Raw genomic sequence first — 24625 nt, 5'->3', positions numbered from 1 at the left:
TCCTAAATTTGAGATTCATTCCTAAATTTCTTACTAGAAAAGAAAATAATAATTGTATTCTAAGGAAAGCAGTAGATACTACCATGTTAAATTTAATACATGTATACCACTTTGTCTTTAAACATTTTGTTTTAGCTTTAGTGAGGTATAAGTAGTGTACAAAATAGCTGTACATATTTAAAGAATACAATTTAATGAGTTTTGACATATGTGTATACGAGTGAAACCATCAACACAATCAAATTGATGAACATATTCATCAGCCCTAAAAGTTTCTTCACACCCCTTTGTACTCTCCCTCCACAACTGTCATCCCCAGGCAACCACTGAAATGCTTTCTGTCACTACAGGTTTGCTTACATTTTCATAAATTGTATGTAAGAGTTACTCTATTGAATTGCTTTGGCACTTATTATTGAAACCAATTGACCATGTATGTGTGACTCTATTTCTGAATTCTGTTCTATTGATTTTGTATGTTTATCTTTATGCCAATACCACACTGTCTTGACTACTATAGCTATATAATAAGTCTTGAAATCCTGTGAGTCCTCCTACTTTGTTCTCTTTCAGAATTGTTTTGGTTATTTCAGGGTATATTTTCAAATAAATTCTATATGTTTTGCTTAGTTTTTGCTAACTCTTCCTGTTATTATGCAATTTTATCTAGTATCCATAGAGAGAGAGAGAACAGTTTATAAAAGTGGTAAGTGGGAGATAACAGCTGTTTATTTTGAATTATTTTGCAGACCTTGAGGCCTCTGAAAAACACTATTATAATGGCAGTGCAACACTGACTGAAAAGAGATTCAAAATTTTTTGAAAAGTAGGGGAAAATTGCCCACAACACCCTAGAATTACAGATCCTAAGTATTTAATTTCTTTACATTTTTTATTGTTTTTATCTCATTGTAACACATATTCTTTCATTACAAGAAATTTAAAAATAGCCAAAAATAACATATCCAATCACAAGTTATTACAAGTACATACTTTCCATTTTTCATTCTTGTGCTAAGGTATATTCATATATTTAATAAAAGGCAGTATGGCATAGTGGTACATGAGAGTTAATTCATTTTATACATGTGAATTGTTTAGAACAGTGCTTGGTATATAAGTTCTTAATAGGCATTAGCTTTCTTTTAATAAAACCATACAAGTAAATTGCTTTATTTGTTTTATTTGACAATATACCATAAACAATGATTCATGTCAGTAGATATATATCTATAATAATGTAATGACATTTAATGATGTTAGGCATCTTTTCATGTGCCTTTTGGCGTCTGTATGTCTTCTTTGGTGATGTGTCTTTGCAAATAGTTTGCATGACATTAAATAATCATACAAAGTAGATTACTGATTGTTGGAAAAGGACCACACACACAAACCTGCCATATTCAGTACAAACCATGTGTTTGTATTGTGTCCTCATTTACTAAATTGAGAATATAGGGCAGTGTTGTTCAGTATACTGGCCACTGGCCACATGTGACTTTTTAAATTAAAATTAAGTAAAATTTTAGAAAATTAAAACTTATTTCCCTCATTTTCACTAGCCTCATTTCAGCTGCTCAGTAATCACCAGTGGTTACCAAATTAGATAATGCAGGTACAGAACATTACTGTCATCACAGAAAGTTCTATTGGACAGTGACAATGTAGTGCTTAAAGGAAGCATTGTAGAAATACAGAGAAAAGAAGCTGAAGCAGTGTATGTGCATACATATGCTTTTTCTTTTGTTAAGGGGCATGGAGTTTCAGTATACAGAATATCCTGCTGCAGTCAAGAAAGAAACCAATCACTATTAAGCCACTCCCCTGTCATAGAATTTAGGCTTACAGTTTCTGGGCTTCATTCTAAGGACACGTTTACAGATGTCAGGCTTCCTTGATACTGAAGCAATTTTGATACAATTTTCAGTTGTACAGTTGAGAAATCTCCGTTTCCAGTTTGCAAGGGTCCTGGAGAGCCTTCTCTCCTCATACAACATTGTATGTATATTACATGGTTTATTTAATTCTTGCTTGGATGTTTATTTACAGGTTTTAAACTTTTCCTATTAGAAAAATCAGAGTGTGCATGATTGGCTAGAAATCTGTACTAAAAATTAAAACATATAATATAAATAAAATAGCTCAGTAGTTTTGAAAAATTGGCATAAATGCTTAATAATGTTGAAACTTCAAAACAACCCTGTAAGGACCAGCATTTTAACATGTTCATATTGGTGACTAGGAATGGCATTTGCATTGATTTGTCTTTTCATAATTTCTCATTACCAAATCAGTTTGATGTTATCCTTTTTTATCATTAACTATAGTCATACTAGAAACCAGCTTAACTTCCAGTCCCTCTGGAAGGGGGGGTCTCCAGTCTCTCTCTCTCTCTCTCGCTCTCGCTCTCTTTTTTTAAGTTTATTTATTTATTTTTGAGAGTGAGAGCGAGAGAGAGAGAGACCAAGTGAGCAGGGGAGGGACAGAGATTAAGGGAGAGATGGAGGGAGGGAGGGAGGGAGGGAGAGAGAGAGAGAGAGAGAGAGAGAGAGAGAGAGAATGAGAATGAATCCCCAGCAGGCTCTGTCCTGTCAGCGGAGAGCCCGATGTGGGGCTCGAACCCACGAACCTTGAGATCATGACCTGAGCCAAAACCAAGAGTTGGATGTTTAACCGACTGAGCCACACAGGCGCCCCCCAGTCCCTGTCTCTTTATATTACATATATAGGCACTGAGATTGCCATATTGCTGTTAATTATATTTTGCTCTGGAAAATCCAGCATAGTTTTATAGCTTACTTATAATAATCATTACCTCTCCCCCACCTCCCTGTCTCATCCACTGGCTCTATTTGGTATGAAGAGCTAAGAGAAAATAGCATACATTTAAACTACATGCTAGTGAAATATGGAATAAAAAACTAAGAGGAAATGAAATGATGCACAGAGTAGACTTTATCAGCATGAAAGTTTGTTTCAACTTTGGGTTTTGTAAAAATCTGAACTTCTGCCATGTATAACTGACATCAAGATAAAGTCATTTATCCAGCTCACTAAAATACTGTGTGCCTATTTCATGAAATCAGTAAAGAATGCTAATCATTTGAAGTCACTATTCATTGAGCTACTTCTGCATAGATGCAATTTTCAAGCCAATTGAAAAACCTAGTCTCTGATGAATCTAAACATTCTAAGATATGGATTTAGTTTAGAAGTTATTGTGGTATTTATATTTGTTATAATGTTGCTTATTTCCCTTCTTGCCTTCATTTGTTTGGTTTTGGGATTTGTTTTTTAAAGTACTTATTTCAGAATAAGAATAGTAGACAGCAACAGTATTCTTTTCTGGTTTTGAAAGGTGATTCTTGTATTTAAGCTTAATTTTTCAAGTGACTTCACAAACACAATTAGTGTGTTTTTGGTGGCAGTAATGACTTTTCAATCCTTTAATAACAAACATTTTGCTTTTTCTAGTCTTTTTTTCCTGATTTTCATTTCTAATTTTGTGTAATTAAACAATAACCAAAATGAAAATTTTAAGCTTCCTTTTAGAGATCTTAAAAAAGGGGAATAGAACTTGAAATCTGAAAGCAGCCAATCTCTAAAAAGAATGATTAGTTTAAAAAGGTTTAACCATGTGCTTAAACATAATGGAATTAAAAAGCTACCACTTTTAAAATCCATGATGAAATGTCAATATTATTTGCCAGGCCAACCATTTCCTGCATTTGAACACATGCCATTAAGAAGTAATGAGAGCTCTATTTTGAAGAATGTCTCATTACTTTTATTAGTAAGTAAGCTATAAATTACTCTGAAGCATCTTGGAATTCTTAGTGTTAGGTATTATTTTTACTTTTGCAAGGTTTAACAGCTACTCATAAAATATATTAAAATGCTTTGAGTAAAAAAGCCCACTTCTGTGTATAAACTACTGTTTTTAACTGTTTTGTTCTTAATATAGTTGGATGAAAGGGAGTCCTGAAAGAACTATAATTTTTGAGGCATAAAAATCTGTTTTGTGGATGCAAATTATGTATTATTTGAGACCCTTAGAGTATAATTTAAAAGCACTTGGGAATCTAATTATCTTTGCCTTTACTAAAAAAAAATTTGGAATAACAATTTTGCCTAATCCATGAGTGTTACTTTGCAGAAAAATAGCTTGTTTCATTGTATCACAGGAGTGAAGGGGGGGGGGTGTCCTATTCTTAATCGTTTCTTTTTTTCTTTTTGTCTGCTTAATACCACAATTTAGTTACTTTTTGTTTCTATCATGTGATTGTTTTATATTCTTTTTTTTTTTTTAATGTTTATTCATTTGTGAGCGAGAGAGGCAGAGAGGGAAAGAGAGAATGTGACGCAGGCTCCAGGCTCTGAGTCAACAGCACAGACCCTGACACGGAGCTTGAACCCTTGAACCTTGAGACCATGATCTGAGCCCAAGTTGGACGCTTAACTGACTGAGCCACCCAGGCACCCCTGATTGTTTTATATTCTTATGGGACACTGTGTAAAAAAAAGCAAAGTATTAGAAAACATTTTTAAATTACTTCAAGAGCACTAACTGCAAAGTTTATCATGCTAACTTACCCAAATACAGAGCAAAAACCAATAAAAAGCTTCGTGTTTTCTTTCTCTTAAAGTAAAATATAACAATGTATATTATTGTAAAATAATACACTGCATAGCATGCTTAGAAACAATCTACTTTCCCTATAAACAAGGAAGCAAAAATAAATGTTCAATATTTATGAGGCTGATTCTAAGTCTTCTTTTACTCATTAAATTTCAGAAAAATCCTGCCACCTGTAAGTTGTAAGATGGGAACTCGCTAACCACAAACATTAATATCATTGTGAAAAATTACTTTTATCTTCCTCAGAAATATGAGATGTACTGAATATTAAAGGATGTTTTATCTATGGTCTTTTGTAATTGCGCATCCCTTAAAGTGGGTGTTTTTCTTTAATTTTCAAAGGCTATCCAGTGAAACCTACATTTAAAATTTTTGAATAACTAATTATTTTTAATAAAAACAGGCCTCAGTTTCTAGTATTCCTTTTTTTTTTTTTTTTTAACGTTTATTTATTTTTGAGACAGGGAGAGACAGAGCATAAATGGGGGAGGGTCAGAGAGAGGAGACACAGAATCTGAAACAGGCTCCAGGCTCTGAGCTGTCAGCCCAGAGCCCGACGTGGGGCTCAAACTCACGGACCGCGAGATCATGACCTGAGCCAAAGTCAGACACTTAACCAACTGAGCCACCCAGGCACCCCTCTAGTATTCCTTTATATCTTGTTTTTGTTTGTTTGTTTGTTTGTTTGTTTGTTTGTTTTTTAACCTCAACTGTTATCCTACAGCTATTGAGGTAAATCTGTAAAAAGTAGTTTGTTGCATAAGTAACAGTATGGCAGCTAATGGGCCTAGAAAAGATGAAGAGGCTAACCAACTTTAATTTTCTTATGTTATATTTTCAAACCAAGTTTGAAAATTTTTCTCAGAGGGTAACTTGTAGCTATATTAACTATTTCTTAATGTTTCATTTGTGATTATTTCATCCTGAACCAGGAAGAGAGCAGAGAGATGTAAAATACCTGACACATGGGAAATTTTCAGCAGAATATATTTTTACATTGCTTTTCTCTGGGGAAAGATAATGCTTAAATATACTCTATATTTAAATGTAAGGTTGGGGCGCCTGGGTGGCTCAGTCGGTTGAGCGTCCGACTTCGGCTCAGGTCATGATCTCGCGGTCCGTGAGTTCGAGCCCCGCGTCGGGCTCTGTGCTGACAGCTCAGAGCCTGGAGCCTGTTTCAGATTCTGTGTCTCCCTCTCTCTCTGACCCTCCCCTGTTCATGCTCTGTCTCTCTCTGTCTCAAAAATAAGTAAACGTTAAAAAAAATTAAAAAAAAAATAAATGTAAGGTGAATACAGTCAATCCAGCACCAGTTCTTATTAATTTTTTATTTTATCTCCTATGTGTTTCTCACATTCATCCATATCCTCTCCATCTTCACTAATGCTTCCTTCACTAATGCCTCTATCATCTCTCACCTTGATTCCTTCTCTAGTATTCTAACTGGGGTACCAGCATCCAACTTGCTCCCTTCTATTCTTTCCCCTTAAGTTGCCAGAAATGCAGTCTCATCTGTTTCATCCTTCCCTTTTTACTCCCATACCCTCTCCTATGAAAAACAACAATCCAAAATGAACGAATGAGGGGCACCTGGGCTCAGTCAGTTAGGTGTCCGGCTTTGGCTCAGGTGATGATCTTGTGGTTCATGGGTTTGAGCCCCATGTCGGGTTCTGTGCTGACAACTCAGAGCCTGGAGCCTGCTTTGGATCCTGTGTCTCCCTCTCTTTCTGCCCCTCCCTGCTCATGCTCTGTCTCTCTCTGTCTCTTAAAAATAAATAAATGTTAAAGAAAAATCAGAATGAATGAATGAATGAGTGAATGAATAGAAGGAAGGAAGGAAGGAAGGAAGGAAGGAAGGAAGGAAGGAAGGAAGGGAGGGAGGGAGGGAGGGAGGGAGGGAAGGAGGGAGGGAGTAGACAAGACGAGACAAGAGAAAGGAAGGAAAAGAAAGCCACTAATAGTTTTCCAGGCTGCTCTACAGTGTGAAGAGTAGCTAGAGGTAGCTGAAAGGCTATGCATCATCTGACCCTTCCCATCTCTTTCCCACCAAACTTCAGTCCTCTCAGCCTCTGTGCCCAGCCCTTTACTCTTCCTGTCTTTACTCTCTTCCATCCGTGTTGTCCCCCACATGCTCTATGTACATGCTCTGCTTCTGCCTGTAACTCTCTTTTTCTCCTTCACCTCATTAATTGCCTTTAATCTTTTAGATGTTAAATCAAATATTGGTTCCTTTTTTAAAGTTTATTGCTGAGAGACAGAGCATGTGCAAGTGGGGGAGGGACAGAGAGAGAGAGGGATTGAGAGAATCCCTAACAGGCTCTGAACTGTCAGCACGGAACCCAACATAGGGCTTGAACCCACAAACCTGTGAAATCATGATCTGAGCTGAAATCAAGAGTTGGACGTTTAACCATCTGAGCCATCCAGGTGCCCCTCAAATGTCACTTTCTTGATAAAGCCTTTTCTGGTTTCTCTGGTTAGGTCAAATTTTCCTAACAATTTGTTGCATCATGAATAATATCTAAGTTGTCTTTAGTACCTTATCACAAGTAAAATCTTGCATTTCACAGATTTGTTTTTTTTTTTTTTTTGTATAATGCCTACTACCACTCCACCTGCATTACAATGTAAGCTTTATGATATCAAGAGCTTTATCTGTCTGCCTTTATCTTTCCTCACCATAGCATAGTACATAACTTAGTGTCTGGTACATTACAGTGAGAAGACACAGGATGAAACTGATGATGTTAGAAAATCTAATTGATCCCTATTACGTGTCAAGCATTATCCTAAATATTTTATGTATATTAATGTGTTCCATTTTCATTATAATCCACTGATATGTAGGTACTGTTATTTCTTCATTTTATTATGAGGGAAACTAAGATTTTTGGTAGTAGATAGATACACAATAAATATTTAATAGAGGCATCGCTGAAAGATAATGTGTTCTCATTAAGCACAATATATCAGAGATACTGTATTGATAAGTGACACATGCCCATAAGAATACTTAGATAGAAGTACTAATAAATTGTGTTTATAGAAATAAAGTTTCAGTCCATATTAATAGGACTACCCACTTTTCTTCTTGGTTGGAGGAAATTAAGTTAGGACACCTCAGCTATTGCATGTGGGACATCAGAAATGCTGGCCTGTTCTGTTGGGAAAGGCCTGGGGTTGGCTTGGTGGAATAGGGGTGGGAGGGCAGGAGAGGAGCATTATAAAAAATCTCTAAGTCCTGATTACAGAATGTTCAAATTATATTCACTCCTCTTTGAGTGATACTCTGAAATACAATTCTGCTTTTCCCAATAAGACAGAGATTCAAGCCACTTAACTTAATCCATGAAGAGCTATTAAAGTCTCATCTTTTCTCAACAACATTCATTGAAGGGAAATAACATCCAGATACTGGGACTGTCATCCCCCAAGGCACAGGGTGAGCAGCATCTTCTTTGTCCAGGACTCAGTAAATGACCCTCTTTCTTTGAATATGTTTTGAGATTTTTCCATTTGGTAAATGTACATGAATAGATTAGAGAGGTGAGCATTCCTCTGGCTAATTCACAAAATCCATTATGTGACAGTATATTGAACATAACTTTTAAACCAAGTATCTATATGGAACATAAATTGTATAAATCCTACCATTAAGTATAGAAATATTCTATTTTCTTATTAGGCAAGAAGAGTTACCACCAGTATTATGAGTAATAATTACCTGCAAAAAATATGATTCACCAACAGTTCTTGAATATGTACCACATGCCAGAACACTTTAAGACATTGTGGATAGAGTATCTGTCAAGACCGTCACTGTCCTTGTCTTTTCAGTGCCTGGGTCTATTGAGGGAAGCAGATATTTAAGCAAGCAATATAGTATAATAAATACTATGCTGAGATAGAAAATATGGGCACAGAAATGCCAGAGAAGCCTATGGAAGGGAATTATTGGTAGGGTATTATGGTTTAAGAAAAGCCTCCTAAACATTTCAGCTTAACACCTGGAGAATGCAGAGGTGTGTGTGTGTGTGTCTATGTGTGTGTGTGTGTATTTTCTTTTAGCGTATTAAAAACAGAATCATACTTCATATATTTGTGTGTCTTTGTGTAAAATGCATCATATTTTTTTAACTTAATATCAGTATGTATACATCTACATTATTTCCTTCTAAAAAGCTTCATGAATGTCCATTTGTGTGTGTAGACCTTTTTTTTTAAATTTTCTTTTATATTTTTTAAAATTTACATCCAAATTAGTTAGCATATAGTGCAACAATGATTTCAGGACTAGATTCCTTAATGCCCCTTACTCATTTAGCCCATCCCCCCTCCCACAACCCCTCCAGCAACCCTCAGTTTGTTCTCCATATTTATGAGTCTCTTCTGTTTTGTCCCCCTCCCTGTTTTTATATTATTTTTGTTTCCCTTCCCTTATGTTCATCTGCTTTGTCTCTTAAAGTCCTCATATGAGTGAAGTCATATGATTTTTGTCTTTCTCTGACTAATTTCACTTAGCATAATACCCTCCAGTTCCATCCACGTAGTTGCAAATGGCAAGATTTCATTCTCTTTGATTTGTAGGCCTTTTTTTTTTTTGAGATTAGAATTCTAGAAATGAGTTGCTGGACCTAGGGTTTGTGCATTTAAAATTTTGAGAGATTTTGCCAAATTACCTCCAAAATGGCTCCACTCCTTATAGCTAATATATCTATTAATGATTGAGGTTTTGCAGTTTGATGATATGAACACTAAATACAACATTGACTCTTCCTACAAAGGGAAAATGCATAGTTTCAAAAAATAACATATTAAGCATTATTAAACAAATTCTAATTAAGATACAAAGCTATTTCTCCATGGTAAATTAGTAAAGGTAATGGAAATACCCCATGCAGGTTAAACTACAGTATAACTTCACCTCCCAACCATTGCCACTAGTGTGGTAAAATCATTTTGGCTAGTGATTTGCTTGAAAGAAATCTGGATAGTATGGTCAAAACAGTTTAGTTAACTGAATAGAGAATGGCTATTGGAGTCCTGAGGTCCTAGAAATTTGACAGATGTAGCCAATTTTGTTAACTCAAGTTGCAATACCAAAATCACTTGGGGAGCATTTTCCTTCTACATACACTGGCATCCTTTTTAGTAATAGTCATCCTAACAGGTGTTAGGTGATAGCTCATTGTGGATTTGATTTGCATTTCTGTGATTAATGATGTGATTAGCACCTTTGCGTATACATAGACCAGGGTTCACAGAAGCCTGCTGGTAGCCTGTGCCATGGATGCTTCCTGGGGCTGTGGATGCTGCTTTGGGCTGCTTGGGCCAATGGGTGCTAGGGTGAGCCAGGAGCCTAGGTTTGCGGGAGCCCCCAAGGAGCATCTAAAGCCTGTGGAGTTGGCCTGGTACTGGGGTAGGCCAGCTCTGGGGTCTGTGATAAAAATGGACACTTATTTCCTTCTGCAATGAGGGAAATAATTTCTCTGCACTGGGCTGCCTGGGCTTAAAGGAGGGATGCTTGGGGATGGGTGGTGACATGAATCTATCTTTCCTACTCTCCTCAGTGCATCTTTTCTTATTTCTGTACTTCACCCATGTGCTGTAATCCCTCACCTGGAATCCTTAGCTCTTGTGAAGTGAAGTTATTTTCATTCACAGATAGTTGTTCAAATTGATTTTTCTGGGGGAGGGGACGAACACAATATTCCTATGTTACTATTTTGCTGAGATCACTCCCAGTTTTTCTTTTTCAATTGGGTGTCAAGAAAGTGTACAGTCAGGTTTTGTGCTTCCTCACAGATACAGTATTGGCTTGGGGCGTATTTGCCTTTGTCCTGTATCACTTTCCTAAGCCTCCATTTTAGTGTATGTGTGTGAATTTCTGTTAAGTCACTTCAAAGCCAATAACAAACAATTGTTTTTTTATCTCTTTTTTGGTGCTGTAGGTTTCTTAGAAATGGAAGGAATAGGAGAAAAAAATGCAGAAAATGTAAAATTTCACATGGATCTGCACTGAAGTCATATTGGCACTATGTATGTAGTTTATACTCTGGTGGGCAGAGGCAGCAGCAGTTGACTGAGTGGGGTCAGCTGCCCACTATCGTTGAGCAAATCATTGTGAGGAAGTGTTTGGACCACATTTCTTCTTTGCTGCATTTCTCGTTTAAGCTTCTAAACTTCTTGCCTTTATGTTTGTATTCCTAACCACAGACACCTATCTCTAGACATGCAGTTATGTACAAACTTCTGTAGAGAAGCTCTCCTTTGGATAACCATAACTTGTGATTAAATAGAACACATGTCCTGCCTGTGTTCTTTTTCTAAATAGAAAGGTATCAAATAATTGAAGTAGGTATTCAATAAGGACAGCTGATTTTCTTAATTGTAGTAATTTTCAGCAGCTTATGTCCTGCCGTAATTTGTTAAGATTTTAAAATCCTCCCTTCATCTGTCTCTCCTGCCCAATAGTAGACCCCAAGTAAACTTTTGATTAATTGTTCTTGAATTGGCAGAATCTCTCAACAGTGAATGTCTGGTATTAGTTTGAAGAGATAAAATTGGTATTATTTGGAATCATTTTTGTTGATTACTACAAAATACATTTTTTTTAGCTCATCGGTTTTGAGCTTTTAGTAGTTTGGCATTGCAGTATGAAATTTTAAAGTGTTTTTGTAAGAAACTCCTCAAACTGAGCTTTGCACATGTGGCAGGAAAGAGAAAAAACATTATAGTACCAAGGAAACCTGTTCCCTATGAGTCATAACCCCAGTTATGCAGAATAGAACTTACCACAGGACAAGTTTCTACCACAAATTATTCACATGTCAAAAATCTGTCTTCATGAGTCAGCAGAAGAGGAATCATTGTAAATTGTTTTAGACCCTTCATCTATGAGATTTTAATGGAATGAAATACTGGAGTATTATGGACAAGCATTTAGAGATGAGAGCAAGGTCTTTATGGCTTTTATACACACTAATATAACAATTTCTGTATTTTTCTCTGTTAGTATAATTAGTTAAGTTTTAGAGTAACCAAGCATTGTACTCTTTATAGGCTTATGCTGATGGCTAGACTTAAGTATGTATGGTCTGAGATTGTTGGCAAGTGCTTTCAATCAACAAAAAGAGCTGCAAAGAGAATTCTACTCCAGCTGTAAACACATGTAGTCTAGAAAGTATTTTAAATGTTTCTCCCTTTCCCAGCACTCTATGTTCTGTTCCTTCAAAGGTTTCAGAATTTCTTATTGAATTATACTTTATTTAGTAAATGTTACCTATGAAATGTTAACCAAAAATAGTTTCAGTGTTTTTGCTAACATGAAAACACCAAGATACATGTTAGATTGCATTCTTTATGCTTTTGCTTGACCATATCTGTACTTTCAAAAAAAAAAAATATGAGGTAAGAATACTTCTGTACTTGAAGATTTTCCAATTAATCTTAATATTTTTATTTTATAATTGAAAGCTGTGGTCCTTGACATAAATAAAACTAGATACTTCAGAAGACTTTGTGCTTTACATGTGTGAGCATGTACTCACACATGTTAATTGATGGGAGAGGAAAGAACATAAAATGTAGAAAAGGAAATAGTTGGAACTAACTGATTTGTTGTAGTGTCCCCAGGGGCAGGTATAATTTGCAAGCTGTCACATTCCATTATGGGGGCTGTTGCCATCAATCAGAGCTGACATTTGTATAGCAGAGGTTAGTATAACTGTAATTATATGTATGTTTATTGAATCTAAACCCTGTGACACTTTACCTTTATTCTTTAAATTAAAACATTCATGTAATTTATAAACTTCTTGGTTGAGTGGGTATGTCATTATGTATTTTAAAAAGGAAAATAGAGTTCCAAAATCCTGCAAACTGTTGCCTGGTCTAGTCTATAACACTAGAATGTGATTTGTAACAATTCCAGTCTGAGTGTTGTCACTATAGAAGATGTGTTAAGCAAACATTCTTGAATATTGCTCTTTAGTTTAGTTAATAGATCCCTAACATTTTGAACTAAATGTACCATATTTCATCAGTTGTAAGACCCATTTTAAGAATTTACTTGATAGTAGAAACAACCATAAACCAAGTAACAAAATGGCAATAAATACATATCAGTAATTACTTTGAATGTAAATGGACTAAACACTCCAATCAAAAGGGTTGCAAAGTTAATAAAGAAACAGGACCCATCCATTGCTGCTCCAAGAGACTCCATTTCAATTGAAAAACACTTGCAGATTGAAAGTGGGGGGATGGAGAAACATTTATCATGTGAATGGATGTCAAAAGAAAGCTGGCATACCAATACTTCTATCAGACAAAAGAGACTTTAAAACAAAGACTATCAAGAGACAAAGAAGGGCACTATATAATAATAAAGGGGACATTCCAATAAGAAGATATAACAATTGTAAATATTTATGCATCCAAAATGGGAGCACCCAGATACATAAAATATGTTTCCTTTCCAAACATAAAGGAAATAATCAATAGTAATACAATAATAGGGGACTTTAACATCCCACTTAAATCAATGGACAGATCATCCATACAGAAAATCAACAAGGACACAGTGGCTTTGAATGACACACTGGACCAGATGGACTTAACATACATATTCAGAACATTCCATCCTAAAACAGCAGAATGCCCATTTTCAAGTGTACGTGGAACATCCTCCAGAACAGATCACATATTAAGCCACAAAACAAGTCTCAAAAAAGTAAAAAAAAAAAAATCAAAATTGTACCATGCATCTTTTCAGACCTCAAAACTATGAAAATAGTAATCAAGCATTAGAGAAAATCTGGGAAGAGCACAAATACATGGAGGTTAGATAACATGATACTAAACAATGAATGGGTCAACTGTGAAAGCAAAGAAGAAATCAAAAATTACATAGAAACAAATGGAAAAGAAAACACAGTGGTCCAAAATCTTTGAAATGCAGCAAAAGTGGTTCTAACAGGGAAGTTTATAGTAATACAGGCCTACCTCAAGAGGCTGTAACAACATTTTTCTAGATCTGTCTGCTAAGGAAGGGAAATAAAAGTAAAACTAAACTATTGGGACTACATCAAAATAAATGGTTTCTGCACAGCAAAGCAAACAATCAATGAAACTAAAAGGCAACCCACTGAATGAGAGAACATACTTGCAAATGACATATCCTATAAAGGGTTAGTATCCAAAATAAATAACTTATACAACTCAACACCCAAAAAACAAATAATCCAATTAAAACTGAGCAGAAGACATGAACAGACATTTCTCCAAAGAAAACATCCAGATGCCTAACAGACACATGAAAAGATGCTCAACATCACTCATCAGGGAAATGTGAATTAAAACTACGATGAGATCACCTCACACTTGTCAGAATGGCTAAAATAAAAAAACAGAAAAAGCAAGCGTTGGAGAGGATGCAGACAAAAAAGTAACCTTTGTGCACTGTTGGTGAGATTGCAAGTTAATGGAGCCACTGTGGGAAACAGTATGAAGATTCCTCAAAATATTAATAGGACTACCCTATGTTCCAGTAATCACACTTATTGGATATTTGTCCCCAAAATACAAAAACACTAATTCCAAGTGACACATGCACCCTGTGTTTATTGTAGCATTATTTACAATAGCCAAACTATGGAAATAGCCCAAGTGTCCACTGACGGATGGATAAAGAAGTGGTATTTTATATATATAATGGAATATATTCACTCAAAAAAAGGATGAAATCTTGTCATTTACAGTAACATGGATAGAGCTATAGAATATAATATTAAGTGAAATAATTCAGAGAAAGAAATACCATATGATTTCATTCATAATAGTCATGATACAATCATAGAAAACTAAACACTGTAATTTTACTATATACAGATATAAGGAAATTTTTAATAGTAATGTTTAAGTGCGTATGGGATGCAGCAAAAACAGTTTTAAGAGGGAAGTTTATTATGATACGCCTACATTAAGGCAGAAAAAGTTGACAACCTAACCTATACCTCAAGGAACTAGAAAAAGAACAAACTAAACCCAAAGTTAGTACAAAAAGGAAATAACAATGATCAGAGCAGAAATAAATAGACATTAAAAAAATAGAAAATGTCAACAAAATAAGGGCTGGTTTACTAAAAAAGATAAACAAAATTGACAAACTTTTAGCTATACTGACTAAGGAAAAAAGACTGAAATAAATAAAAAATGAAAGATGAAACATTACAGCTGACACTGTAGAAATACATAGGATCACAAGAGAGAATATCATGAACAATTAAACATCAGCAAATTGGATAACCTAAAAGAAATGTATAAATTCTTAGAAACATACAACCTGCTGACTCATTAAGAAATAGAAAATCTACATATTAATATTGGATCATATTCATATTAATAGAATGGAAGAGAAGATCATATTAGTAGAATGAAAGAGAAAGATAATCATACGATCATCTTAATGGATGCAGAAAAAAATCATTTGACAAAATTCATCCTCATATACCCCCATGCTCTTTGCAGCATTATCAGCAATAGCCAAGACATAGAAACAACCTAAGTGCCCCTCAGTGGATGAATGGATAAAGAAAATGCAGTGTATATGTACAATAGAATATTGTTTGGCCATAAAAGGGAAGGTAACTCAGACTTTTTAACAACACGATGGACTTGAGGACGTTATGCTAAATAAAATAAGTGAGACAGAGCAACCAATACAGAGAAACAAGTGTGTTCTCACTTATATGTGGAATATAAAAAAGCTGAACTTAAACAGTGGAGTGGTGGTTGCCAAGGTCTGGAGGATAGGGGAGTGGGGTAGATATTGGTCAAGGGGTATAAACTTATGGCTATACAATGAATATCTTCTGACAATCTAATGTATAGCATGCCAGTTTTAATTTGCAATACTGTGTTATATACTTGAAATTTATTTATAGAGTGGACCTTAAATGTTATTACCACACACACATAACACACCCACATGTAATAGTGTGAGGGGATAGAAGGGTTAATTAACCTTTTTGTGGTAATCATTTTGAATTATGTATCTGTATCAAATCATCACCTGTGCACCTTAAATTTACATATATTACATCTCAATATCTCAAAGCTGGAAAAAAATGAAGAGATAAAGCGACTTCCCTTAGGTCACAGTGTTTTAAAAGGTAAAATAATATTAATGTTTAAGTGTGTTACTAGATTAATTGGTTCTGGCAAGTCTTAGTTCCTTTGGTTCTTTTGTCAAATGGATGAGCATTTTAACTCAATACGCTGAATTTTTGGCACGATCGTAATATGTATATAGCATCACAACTATGCCATTTTCCCAGTGGACAGGATAAAATTGGAGCAGTTTCAAGTAATGATTTTTTATGTTTCTGAGGGAATAAGTACATGTATTTAGAGAAATTTAAGTTGACAGTAAAAATGCTGACAGTTAACCCATGCCCTGATACAAGAGCAGATGGAAATGTCTTGCATGAGTTCCAATTCATTAAGCAAATGTGACACTTTATGTTCTAGCCGTTTTAAGTTCAGGGAACTGAAGTGATGAATAGTAATTTAAATGAAGCCACTTCTCATTATGCTGAAAGTAAAGTATAATAAAATGCTAAAGTGGATTTTAAGATTTCCTTGGTATAGCGTTTTGATATCTGAAAAATTTGATTTTACAGTTTGTTACCGCATTGTTATCTCTGAAAGTTAATTATAAGAAAGTATTAGCATAATATTCTAAGTTCATGTTGAGGTAGGTAGCCAGGCTTCATACTAACAAAACAGATGAACACAGGGGAAGGGAAGGAAAAATAAGATAAAAACAGAGAGGGAGGCAAACCATAAAAGACTGTTACATATGGAGAACAAACATATATGTGGAGAGTTGCTGGAGGGGTGTTGGATGGAGGGATGGGCTAAATGCGTGATGAGCATTAAGGAGGACACTAGTTGGGATGAGCACTGGGTGTTATTATATGTAAGTGATGAATCACTAAGTTCTACTCTTGAAACCATTACTACACCGTATGTTAACTAACTTGGATTTAAATAAAATTTTGAAAAGTGTATCCTGTATCTTTCCTAACACTTGCAAGTAATAAGCTTACTTATTTTATACTTTGATAGTAAATATACAGTGTAGGAAATTGTTGTTTTTGAAAACAAATAAGCATGTTTTCCAGGACTTTTAATGAAAAGGGTTGTTAGTAAGTGATCCCTGGGTATATTTATATTAATATATCCTGGGTTATTTTAAGTTTATCATTATTCAAAGTAGAAGTTCATTTTAAATTTGTTGAAAGAGATTTTAATGCATAGTGAATGTTTTTTACCTATTTTAGATCTCAGAATTTATTAGACATCTTTTTATACCTAATTGCAGCAGCACATCTTTTCTATAAAATTTGATGTGATCTCAACATTGCCATTTAGCGTTAGCAAATTAACTAAGTAGCTTTGGATTTGTAGTATTTCATATCTTTGATATGAATTGCTTAATCTGTTTCATTATAGTTTGTTAATTAATGTTCTGTTTAGCTGCTAAACTTTGTGGTCGATATAGTTCATTTCATAATGAAAGCAGTGATATCACTAATAATGCAACAGGTCATATTGATAAATTTAGATCGTGGATAAGAATTTATACATAATTTGCACCAATCAAAAAAAAAGTTATTGTCCCTAGAGCTGACTTAATCAGGCATGAAATAACATAACAAAAATGTTGACAGAATAACCTGACCCTTATCTTAGTCAACCCCCTCAAAGCACAGATGAATTGTGATTATCATCTGTCTCTCTAATCTTGATCTACTGGCTAAGAAGAGCTTTGATTTTGATTTGTTATCTTGTATTCTTTGATTTATCCACACATTGGCTTCTTTCCTAATGTAGTATTACTATAGTAGAAGATATTAAACTTGTCATCTTTTTCTCGCAACAGGATAAGTTTAGAGTACGCAAACAATTTAGTATGTGACAAGCAAAGAGATTTATAATTACAGTTTCATGTTAAATGGTCTGCTTCTGTGAAGTTCACATGAATGCCTTAGGCTTATCTCCTGCTCTGCATGCCCTAGAATCTTCGGTGACTCACTCTTTGGGTTACCATTATGTGCCAGTTATATGTATTATATATATTACTTTTTGGTATAAAAGTACTGTATATATTAGTTGATATTAAAGAGCAATTTTTAAAAAACTGTGTTAGTAGTGAAGCTTCCTTCAAATTTGGATAGGTATAAACAGGTTATTGTTCCTAGAATGGATTCTTGGTTTCCTTTTCATTTCCTTTTAACACTTGTTTCACTTCTTTGTCTCTTTTCAAATAAAGGCCATCATCAGTGTATATAGTTTAAAATATAGACTCATTTGTTTTTTATATCATAAGATACTTTTTAAAGAAGGTATGTATTTTATAACATAACTTCATAACAATTTATTGACAGACTATCTTCATTGAGTTTTAAATAACTGCTTAATATCACAACTTAAGAGGAGTGAAATATCACTCTTGAAGTGACATTGTTTACGGTGAATTAGATATCATTCCAGGATATTTTGAACACTTTTTATTTGATCTGCATAAAGCCTGCTAATTATATTTCTTTTTGAATGGCACAGGTGAAATTTATATCATCCATGTGATACTTTCTCTTTTTAAATTTATTTTATCTTATAGATGCTTGTTACCACACCGGAAAAATGGGATGTAGTGACAAGAAAGAGTGTTGGAGACGTAGCTCTTTCCCAAATTGTAAAGCTCCTTATTCTTGATGAAGTTCATTTGCTGCATGAAGATAGAGGACCAGTATTAGAAAGCATAGTGGCACGTACTTTACGGCAGGTAAGAGGAAGTTATTTTTAAGCTTATTTTGGAGGAATGAGTAAGTTTTTAAGCTTAAATGTAGCATTCAAAAAATATTAATATGTTTTGTTCATGAGAATAAAGATAATTTAATATGGAGAAACCTTTAGCTATTTTGTTTTCATATTAAAAGTACTCTTTCTTCCTTCCAAGTCTTATTTTATTGAAGTCTCTCTAAATTAACCAAAATAAAGACAGGAAAATTTCTGAACTGTTGTCACAAAGCTATGTCTAATATTGACTAAGCAGTATTAAGATATAATTGAACACAGGTAAATATTAGTGATTTCATCCACTTCTCTTCTGTCTGCACTTCTTCCCCCTGAAAAGATATGAACAATTTACAATTTTTCTTATATACTAGATAAAATGAAATGTAATCACCTCATGTGCATAATCTTCATCATTTTTTTTAAAAGACCTGTACACGCTATTTCTAGTTTGAGAGCTTCCTGGCTATTCATAAATAGTCCAAACAAAAGTTGGTTTACCAATGTCTCGTGATTATTTTCTGTCAGCCTCTCTTTTCATTAAGTGAAAAGACAGTGTCTTAGAATGTCCATGGGTATTAAAATGATGTTTGTTGGTAGATTTTACATGTGTAGAAAATAGATGAATACTAGTTTTTCAACATAATCAAGAACTCTAATTCTTTACTCTCCATTTATTATTGTCTTTGACCCATATTCTCCTGGTTTTATTTTCTTTCTGAAATAGCCAGGACACCATGACCAATTTTTCTTTTGTCAGTAACCTTAACTTACTTAACTTATCCCTGACTATCTGGCATAATTCCATCCATGAATCATTTGAATCATATATATGCCTCTAGCCAGATGCTAAGCACTAGCAAAGAAGATCACATAGTGGTATACGAGTCGCTTTACGTTCATAGACTCTGCATTTACCTGCATCATTGGGATCACCCTGGAACTTCTGAGCCACTTTTCTTCTGTTTTCCTAAAGCGAGCATTTCCAAGCTTCACCAGACTTCTCCCACATTTTTCCCTACCCTGTCGTGCCTCATTCTTAGGGCAATGTGTTTACTGAACGGAAGTAGAGTCCTTCATGCTTAAAGTCCCTCAGTTTCCATCCTTTGCCTTTCCTTTCACCACCCAGAATAAACCTCAGCCCTCCCCCTCATATCCATATTCATCATTCTATTCCTTGTTCCTTAGCGACCCCTTCTCTGCTTGCCTTGGACCCATTCCTTTTACTCTGTATGTTATCCCTTTTCTTTGCTGTGTTATCTTTAACTTCTCACTCTCAGTGGACACTGTCTCTTCAGCTTAAAAGAACTGCAAAGTCCTTCTCGTTTTTACCAAAAAACCTTTCTCAAACCTATCCTTCTCCAATAACTCCTATTCAGTAAAACTCTTTTTGCCACCTATCATCTGGAAATATTAATCTGTATTCACTGTTTCTCTTTTGACTTTCAAACCATTGTAATCTGTTTATTGTTGCAACATAGGTAATAAAATGTTTTTACCAGGATTGCCATTTATTAAATCGAAAAGGCAGTCCTCAAACCAATTCCTTTTTTTTTTTTTTTACCTTTTCACACTACTCATTTTTTATATTTGATGTAACTTATCATTTTCTCAATCTTGAAATTTTCATTCCTTTTGGCTTCATGATGCAATCCTGCTCTGGTTTTCTTCACTTGACTTTTTTTTCCCCACCTACTTAGCTGCTCTTAACGGTCTCCCTTGCTGTCTCCTTTACTCAACCTTGAAATGTTTACATTCTCCAAGTCTCAGTCAGTTGCCATCTTCTTTTTTCATTCTGAATATTTACCCTGGGAAAATAACACTTCTTTGCCTTTGTCACTTAAATCTATGTAGTCCAAATCTTACCCTCTGACTTCTGGCCATATCCAGATGCAGTTGTATGTTCCTATTCTAATATCCCATGGATATCTCTTACTAAACATGTCAGAAACTCTGCCCTCTTCCCTACATATTTATATATGTATTTTATTTTATATTTCATATGCTAACTAGCTCTGATCTAGATCTGTATATGGGAAGTTATACTGCATTTTAAAATGTTTTAAAATAGTGTGTTTCCATCTGGTAAATCCACCATAAAATTCTAGATGGATTAATAATTTAACTATATCAAGCAGAATTCTCAATACATTACAGAAAATATAAGAGAGCATATCTAAATAACCTTGGGGGTAGAGAAGCTCTAAGCAAAATGCAAAACTCCAAAGGTTATAAAGGGAACATGTGGCACATGTGGATGTCTAAATATTAAAAACTTCTGACCAACAAAGACATCTCCAAAAAGTTAAAATGTGAGACAGAGTAACAATAGCATGTAAAATAATGTATTTTATATTTAATAGTTATTATAAATTAGTAAGATATATGAGTTTTTTAGAAATTTGTAAAAAGCGTTTCATGATAGAAATAAAAATACTGAGCATTAGAGAAAAGATGCTTAAAAAGACATGAGATTCTTATCAAATTGGCAAAATTGAAAAAGAATGTAATTTGAAAGCACCCCCTAAAACCAACCCTATGATTTTACTTCTAGGGATCTAATGTGTGGAAATCATAGCACAAACAGATACCTGTATTTTTTCATAAATTTTTTTAATGTTTATTTTTGAGAGAGCATACCCGAGCATGTGCTCACGGGAGAGAGGCAGAGAGAGAGAGGGGGACAGAGGCTCCAAAGTGGGCTCCTCACTGGCAGCAGAGAGCCCAGAGCAGGGCTCAAACTCATGAACTATGAGATCGTGACCTGAGTCGAAGTGGATGCTCAATCAACTGAGCCACCCAGGTGTTCCCACAAACATATATATATGTTATATATATAACATGTATATATATAATTAATAAATTATAGTCATACTACAAAATGCTACTTTGCAGCCTTTAAAACAAATGAGGTAGAGCTGTATGAACTGGATCTAAAAGATATATTCTTATTGAAAAAGGAAGCTGGCCTCTACATATAGCATAATCCCACTTATGTGAAGAAAAAATATATATTTATATTCTCATTCATTCATTCATTCATTCAGTGAACATTTGCCAACCACATAGTTCTAGGTGCTATGGATGTAGTTAATCAGAGTTCTTGCTTACATTTATATTTTAGGTTTGGGTAGACAAGGGTGAATATACATGCAAGGATATGCTACAAACCTTAAAGGTGATTTGATAATAGAAATGGAACTAGAGGGTTATTTGGGACATGTTCACATTTTACCATATAAATTAAAAATATGTGTATACACACACACATAAACACATATGCATAAAACACAAAGGGATGGAATAATAAAAAAGACACAAAAATCGGGTTTTAGCTAATATCCAACTTGATAATTTCAAGGATACAGGTAGTTGTGAGACAAAGGTGAAGCATGGAGAAGTCTGAAACTGCCATCATAGCTTTCCAGGTCCTTTCTTGCCACATAGGATTGGCTCTGGCCCAGATTTTCAAGCATGAAGGGCATCATTTACAGAAGAGAGCTACTTTAATCATGAAATGTGTTTATTTTATACCATGGTACTTATATAGCTTAGTGATGTTTTTCGGGGAGTCATGCCATATGAATCCATACATTCTAGATTTATTTACATTGAGCCACCTAGAGGGACCATGGCCATCAGCTAAAAGCATTATAAAGTTAAGGACTTGCCTGTAACTATAGAACATTAGAGGTCGAGTAAATATCATTAGTACATTTACCAGAAGGTCTGTCATTAGCATGTTTACAGGGGTGTTTGACTAGGACATCATTCTTTCCTGAGCACCCCCAGTTAAGGGAACAAATGGATTGCAGGCCTCCTGCTAATGCTTTCTGTATATATGTACACAGACACATGATACTATGTATTATATATATTTTGAAGCAATTCTAAGTTTATGAATATTATAGTGTATAAATTTCCATATAATACATAAATATTATAAACTATATCAAGTTAAATTTATATAAACTAAATATATAAAATAGATTTTTATTGTATATGTAACGCAGTTATAGAAATATCTATATATGATATAGAAATATATATATTGTGTATAGTATAGATATATAACATCTAAATATTTAATATATTCATCCTACACATGATATCTCCATAATATAATAAACTCCAATTGTATGGTTTATTACTACTATGTTCATAAACTTTTTGATGGCTTGCTGTTTGGTATCTAAAGAAAAATGTTTAAATTCCTTATCTGGACATTAAAGACTATTGGAGCTGTGATCTATTTGTATAATTTTAACTTCTACATATTTCTTAGCTACAATAGGTTCCAGCCACACAAAACTATGTGTCCTTTCCCCATTTCCTTTCCAATACCATTGACCCTCTTCCAGAGATGAAACTCATCTCACTGAAGGCAGAATGTTTTATTGGTTATGAGAAATTCTGTCTTCATTTGTATCCTTTACTATATTTTAATCTCCTTTATAGAAGGGTCTGTGTGATTCTTCTCATATTTTTTAATGTACTATCACAAAGCTCATAACTACTTTTATTAAAAAGCAAAGTTGCTGTTTTTCTATATACCTTTTTTTTTGATTACCAGATGTTCCCAGTAGATGGCAGTGTTTTACATAGCACATCAACATTTGTAACTAAGGGAAGCAACATTAAAAGATGCTCTAATGCAGTGTAGATTGTGTTCGGATTCTGAAATTGTGTGGTGGCTTTAGGGACTAAATTCACAAGATACATGATTGAGAGGAATTTAGAAAACAGAAAGTGTAAGAAAGGCCATATCCGTTGTATTTAACAACACTGAACTAATATTAATTGTCTTCTAAACTGTCTGAACATAGATTTTATATAAAGGAAAGCATCCTAAAAACTTACTGCCTAGCTTTTGGGCTAATTATAAAAAATAAGCTGTAAAATATTAAAACTTTTATAGTTTTTGACACAATAATTTTTAGGTGAATTTATAGTTCATAGTGTAGTTTACAGAGCTTTGAGATTTGGTTTAGGACATAAAGTTCCAAGTTATTCTCATTTAAAAGAAAGTATTTCACATACAGGCTTATTATATATATTTAGAATAATAGGATCATACTTTTAGATTAAAAAATAGAGTCATTTTAAATGGAATTTTAGCAGAAAAAGGTCTATGGTGTTTGCAGAGTATCATGTATTTAACATCGAAATACCTTAAAAATATGTTCAGTAACTTTTATGTTATAATGGTTTCAAAACACAAAGATCACTTTCATATCTTTTCAAATCACCTTCACTACCTCATAGAACTATTGCGTAATTAAAATCATCATTCTAGGGTTGACTGGGTGGCTTAGTTAAGCCTTGACTCTTGATTTCAGCTCAGGTCATGATGCTGTGGTTCCTGAGATTGAGCTCAGTGTTGGGCTCTGCACTGACAGCATGGGAAACTTGCTTAGGATTCTTTCTCTGCCCCTGCTGCGTATGCTCTCTCCTTCTCTCTCTCTCAAAATGAATAAATAAATAAAGAGTTTTGTTTAAAAAAAAATCATTGTAATCACTGTAAAGGATTCTCATCACAACATATAAAGGGGGTTTCTTAACTAATAGGGATGTTGATTATTTCCCCGATAGAGGGTTCCTTTGTTTTTAGTTTTTGCTGATAGCCACAAGATTTTTTTAGTGAAAGCAAATTCATGATAAGATATTGTATATGTATTTATACTTTAATTTTTATCCATCTCTATCATTTTTTGATGCTCCCTCTTTACGCTTTTGCAAATAGTCTCTGTATGTGTGGATCTGTGTCTTATTCAGTGGTATCCACATTGCACAAAGTTTAAGTCTTAAGCCATTGTTGATGGATGTCTAATTATGGAAGTATTCCTATTACTCACATTGGACTACTTTGCTTATGCCCACTGAGTCTTCTAGACTAAGCAAACTTATCAAAAGCCTCCTTAGAAACCTGCGATGAAGTTGATCAGTCATGGGATCATAATGATATATTTTAATTACAAAGTGAATAGAAGTTTTTGGCCATCTCTTGGTTTTATCTTTCTAAATATGTTACATTGTAATCAGAGAAAGCGGCCTATATTCTTTTTTGATTTGAAACGGAGTTTTTTGTGACTTAATACATTTAATTGTTAAAAATGTTTAATT

At 34.3% G+C, this 24625-nt stretch overlaps 1 protein-coding gene across 1 annotated transcript in view; it reads left to right on the top strand.

Moving 5' to 3' along the window:
- Positions 1-24625, top strand: part of ASCC3 (activating signal cointegrator 1 complex subunit 3) — a 353465-nt gene that overhangs the window by 119343 nt on the left and 209497 nt on the right. The window contains exon 11 of the mRNA XM_042986876.1: positions 18327-18491. Coding sequence (XP_042842810.1) covers positions 18327-18491 — 165 coding nt within the window. The remainder of the gene's footprint in view (positions 1-18326; positions 18492-24625) is intronic.

This window comes from Panthera tigris, chromosome B2 (assembly GCF_018350195.1).
Source record: "Panthera tigris isolate Pti1 chromosome B2, P.tigris_Pti1_mat1.1, whole genome shotgun sequence".
NCBI classification, from domain to species: Eukaryota; Metazoa; Chordata; class Mammalia; order Carnivora; family Felidae; genus Panthera; species Panthera tigris.
The sequence above is the reverse complement of the archived record's forward strand: the minus strand, read 5'-3'. Positions and strand labels throughout refer to the sequence as shown.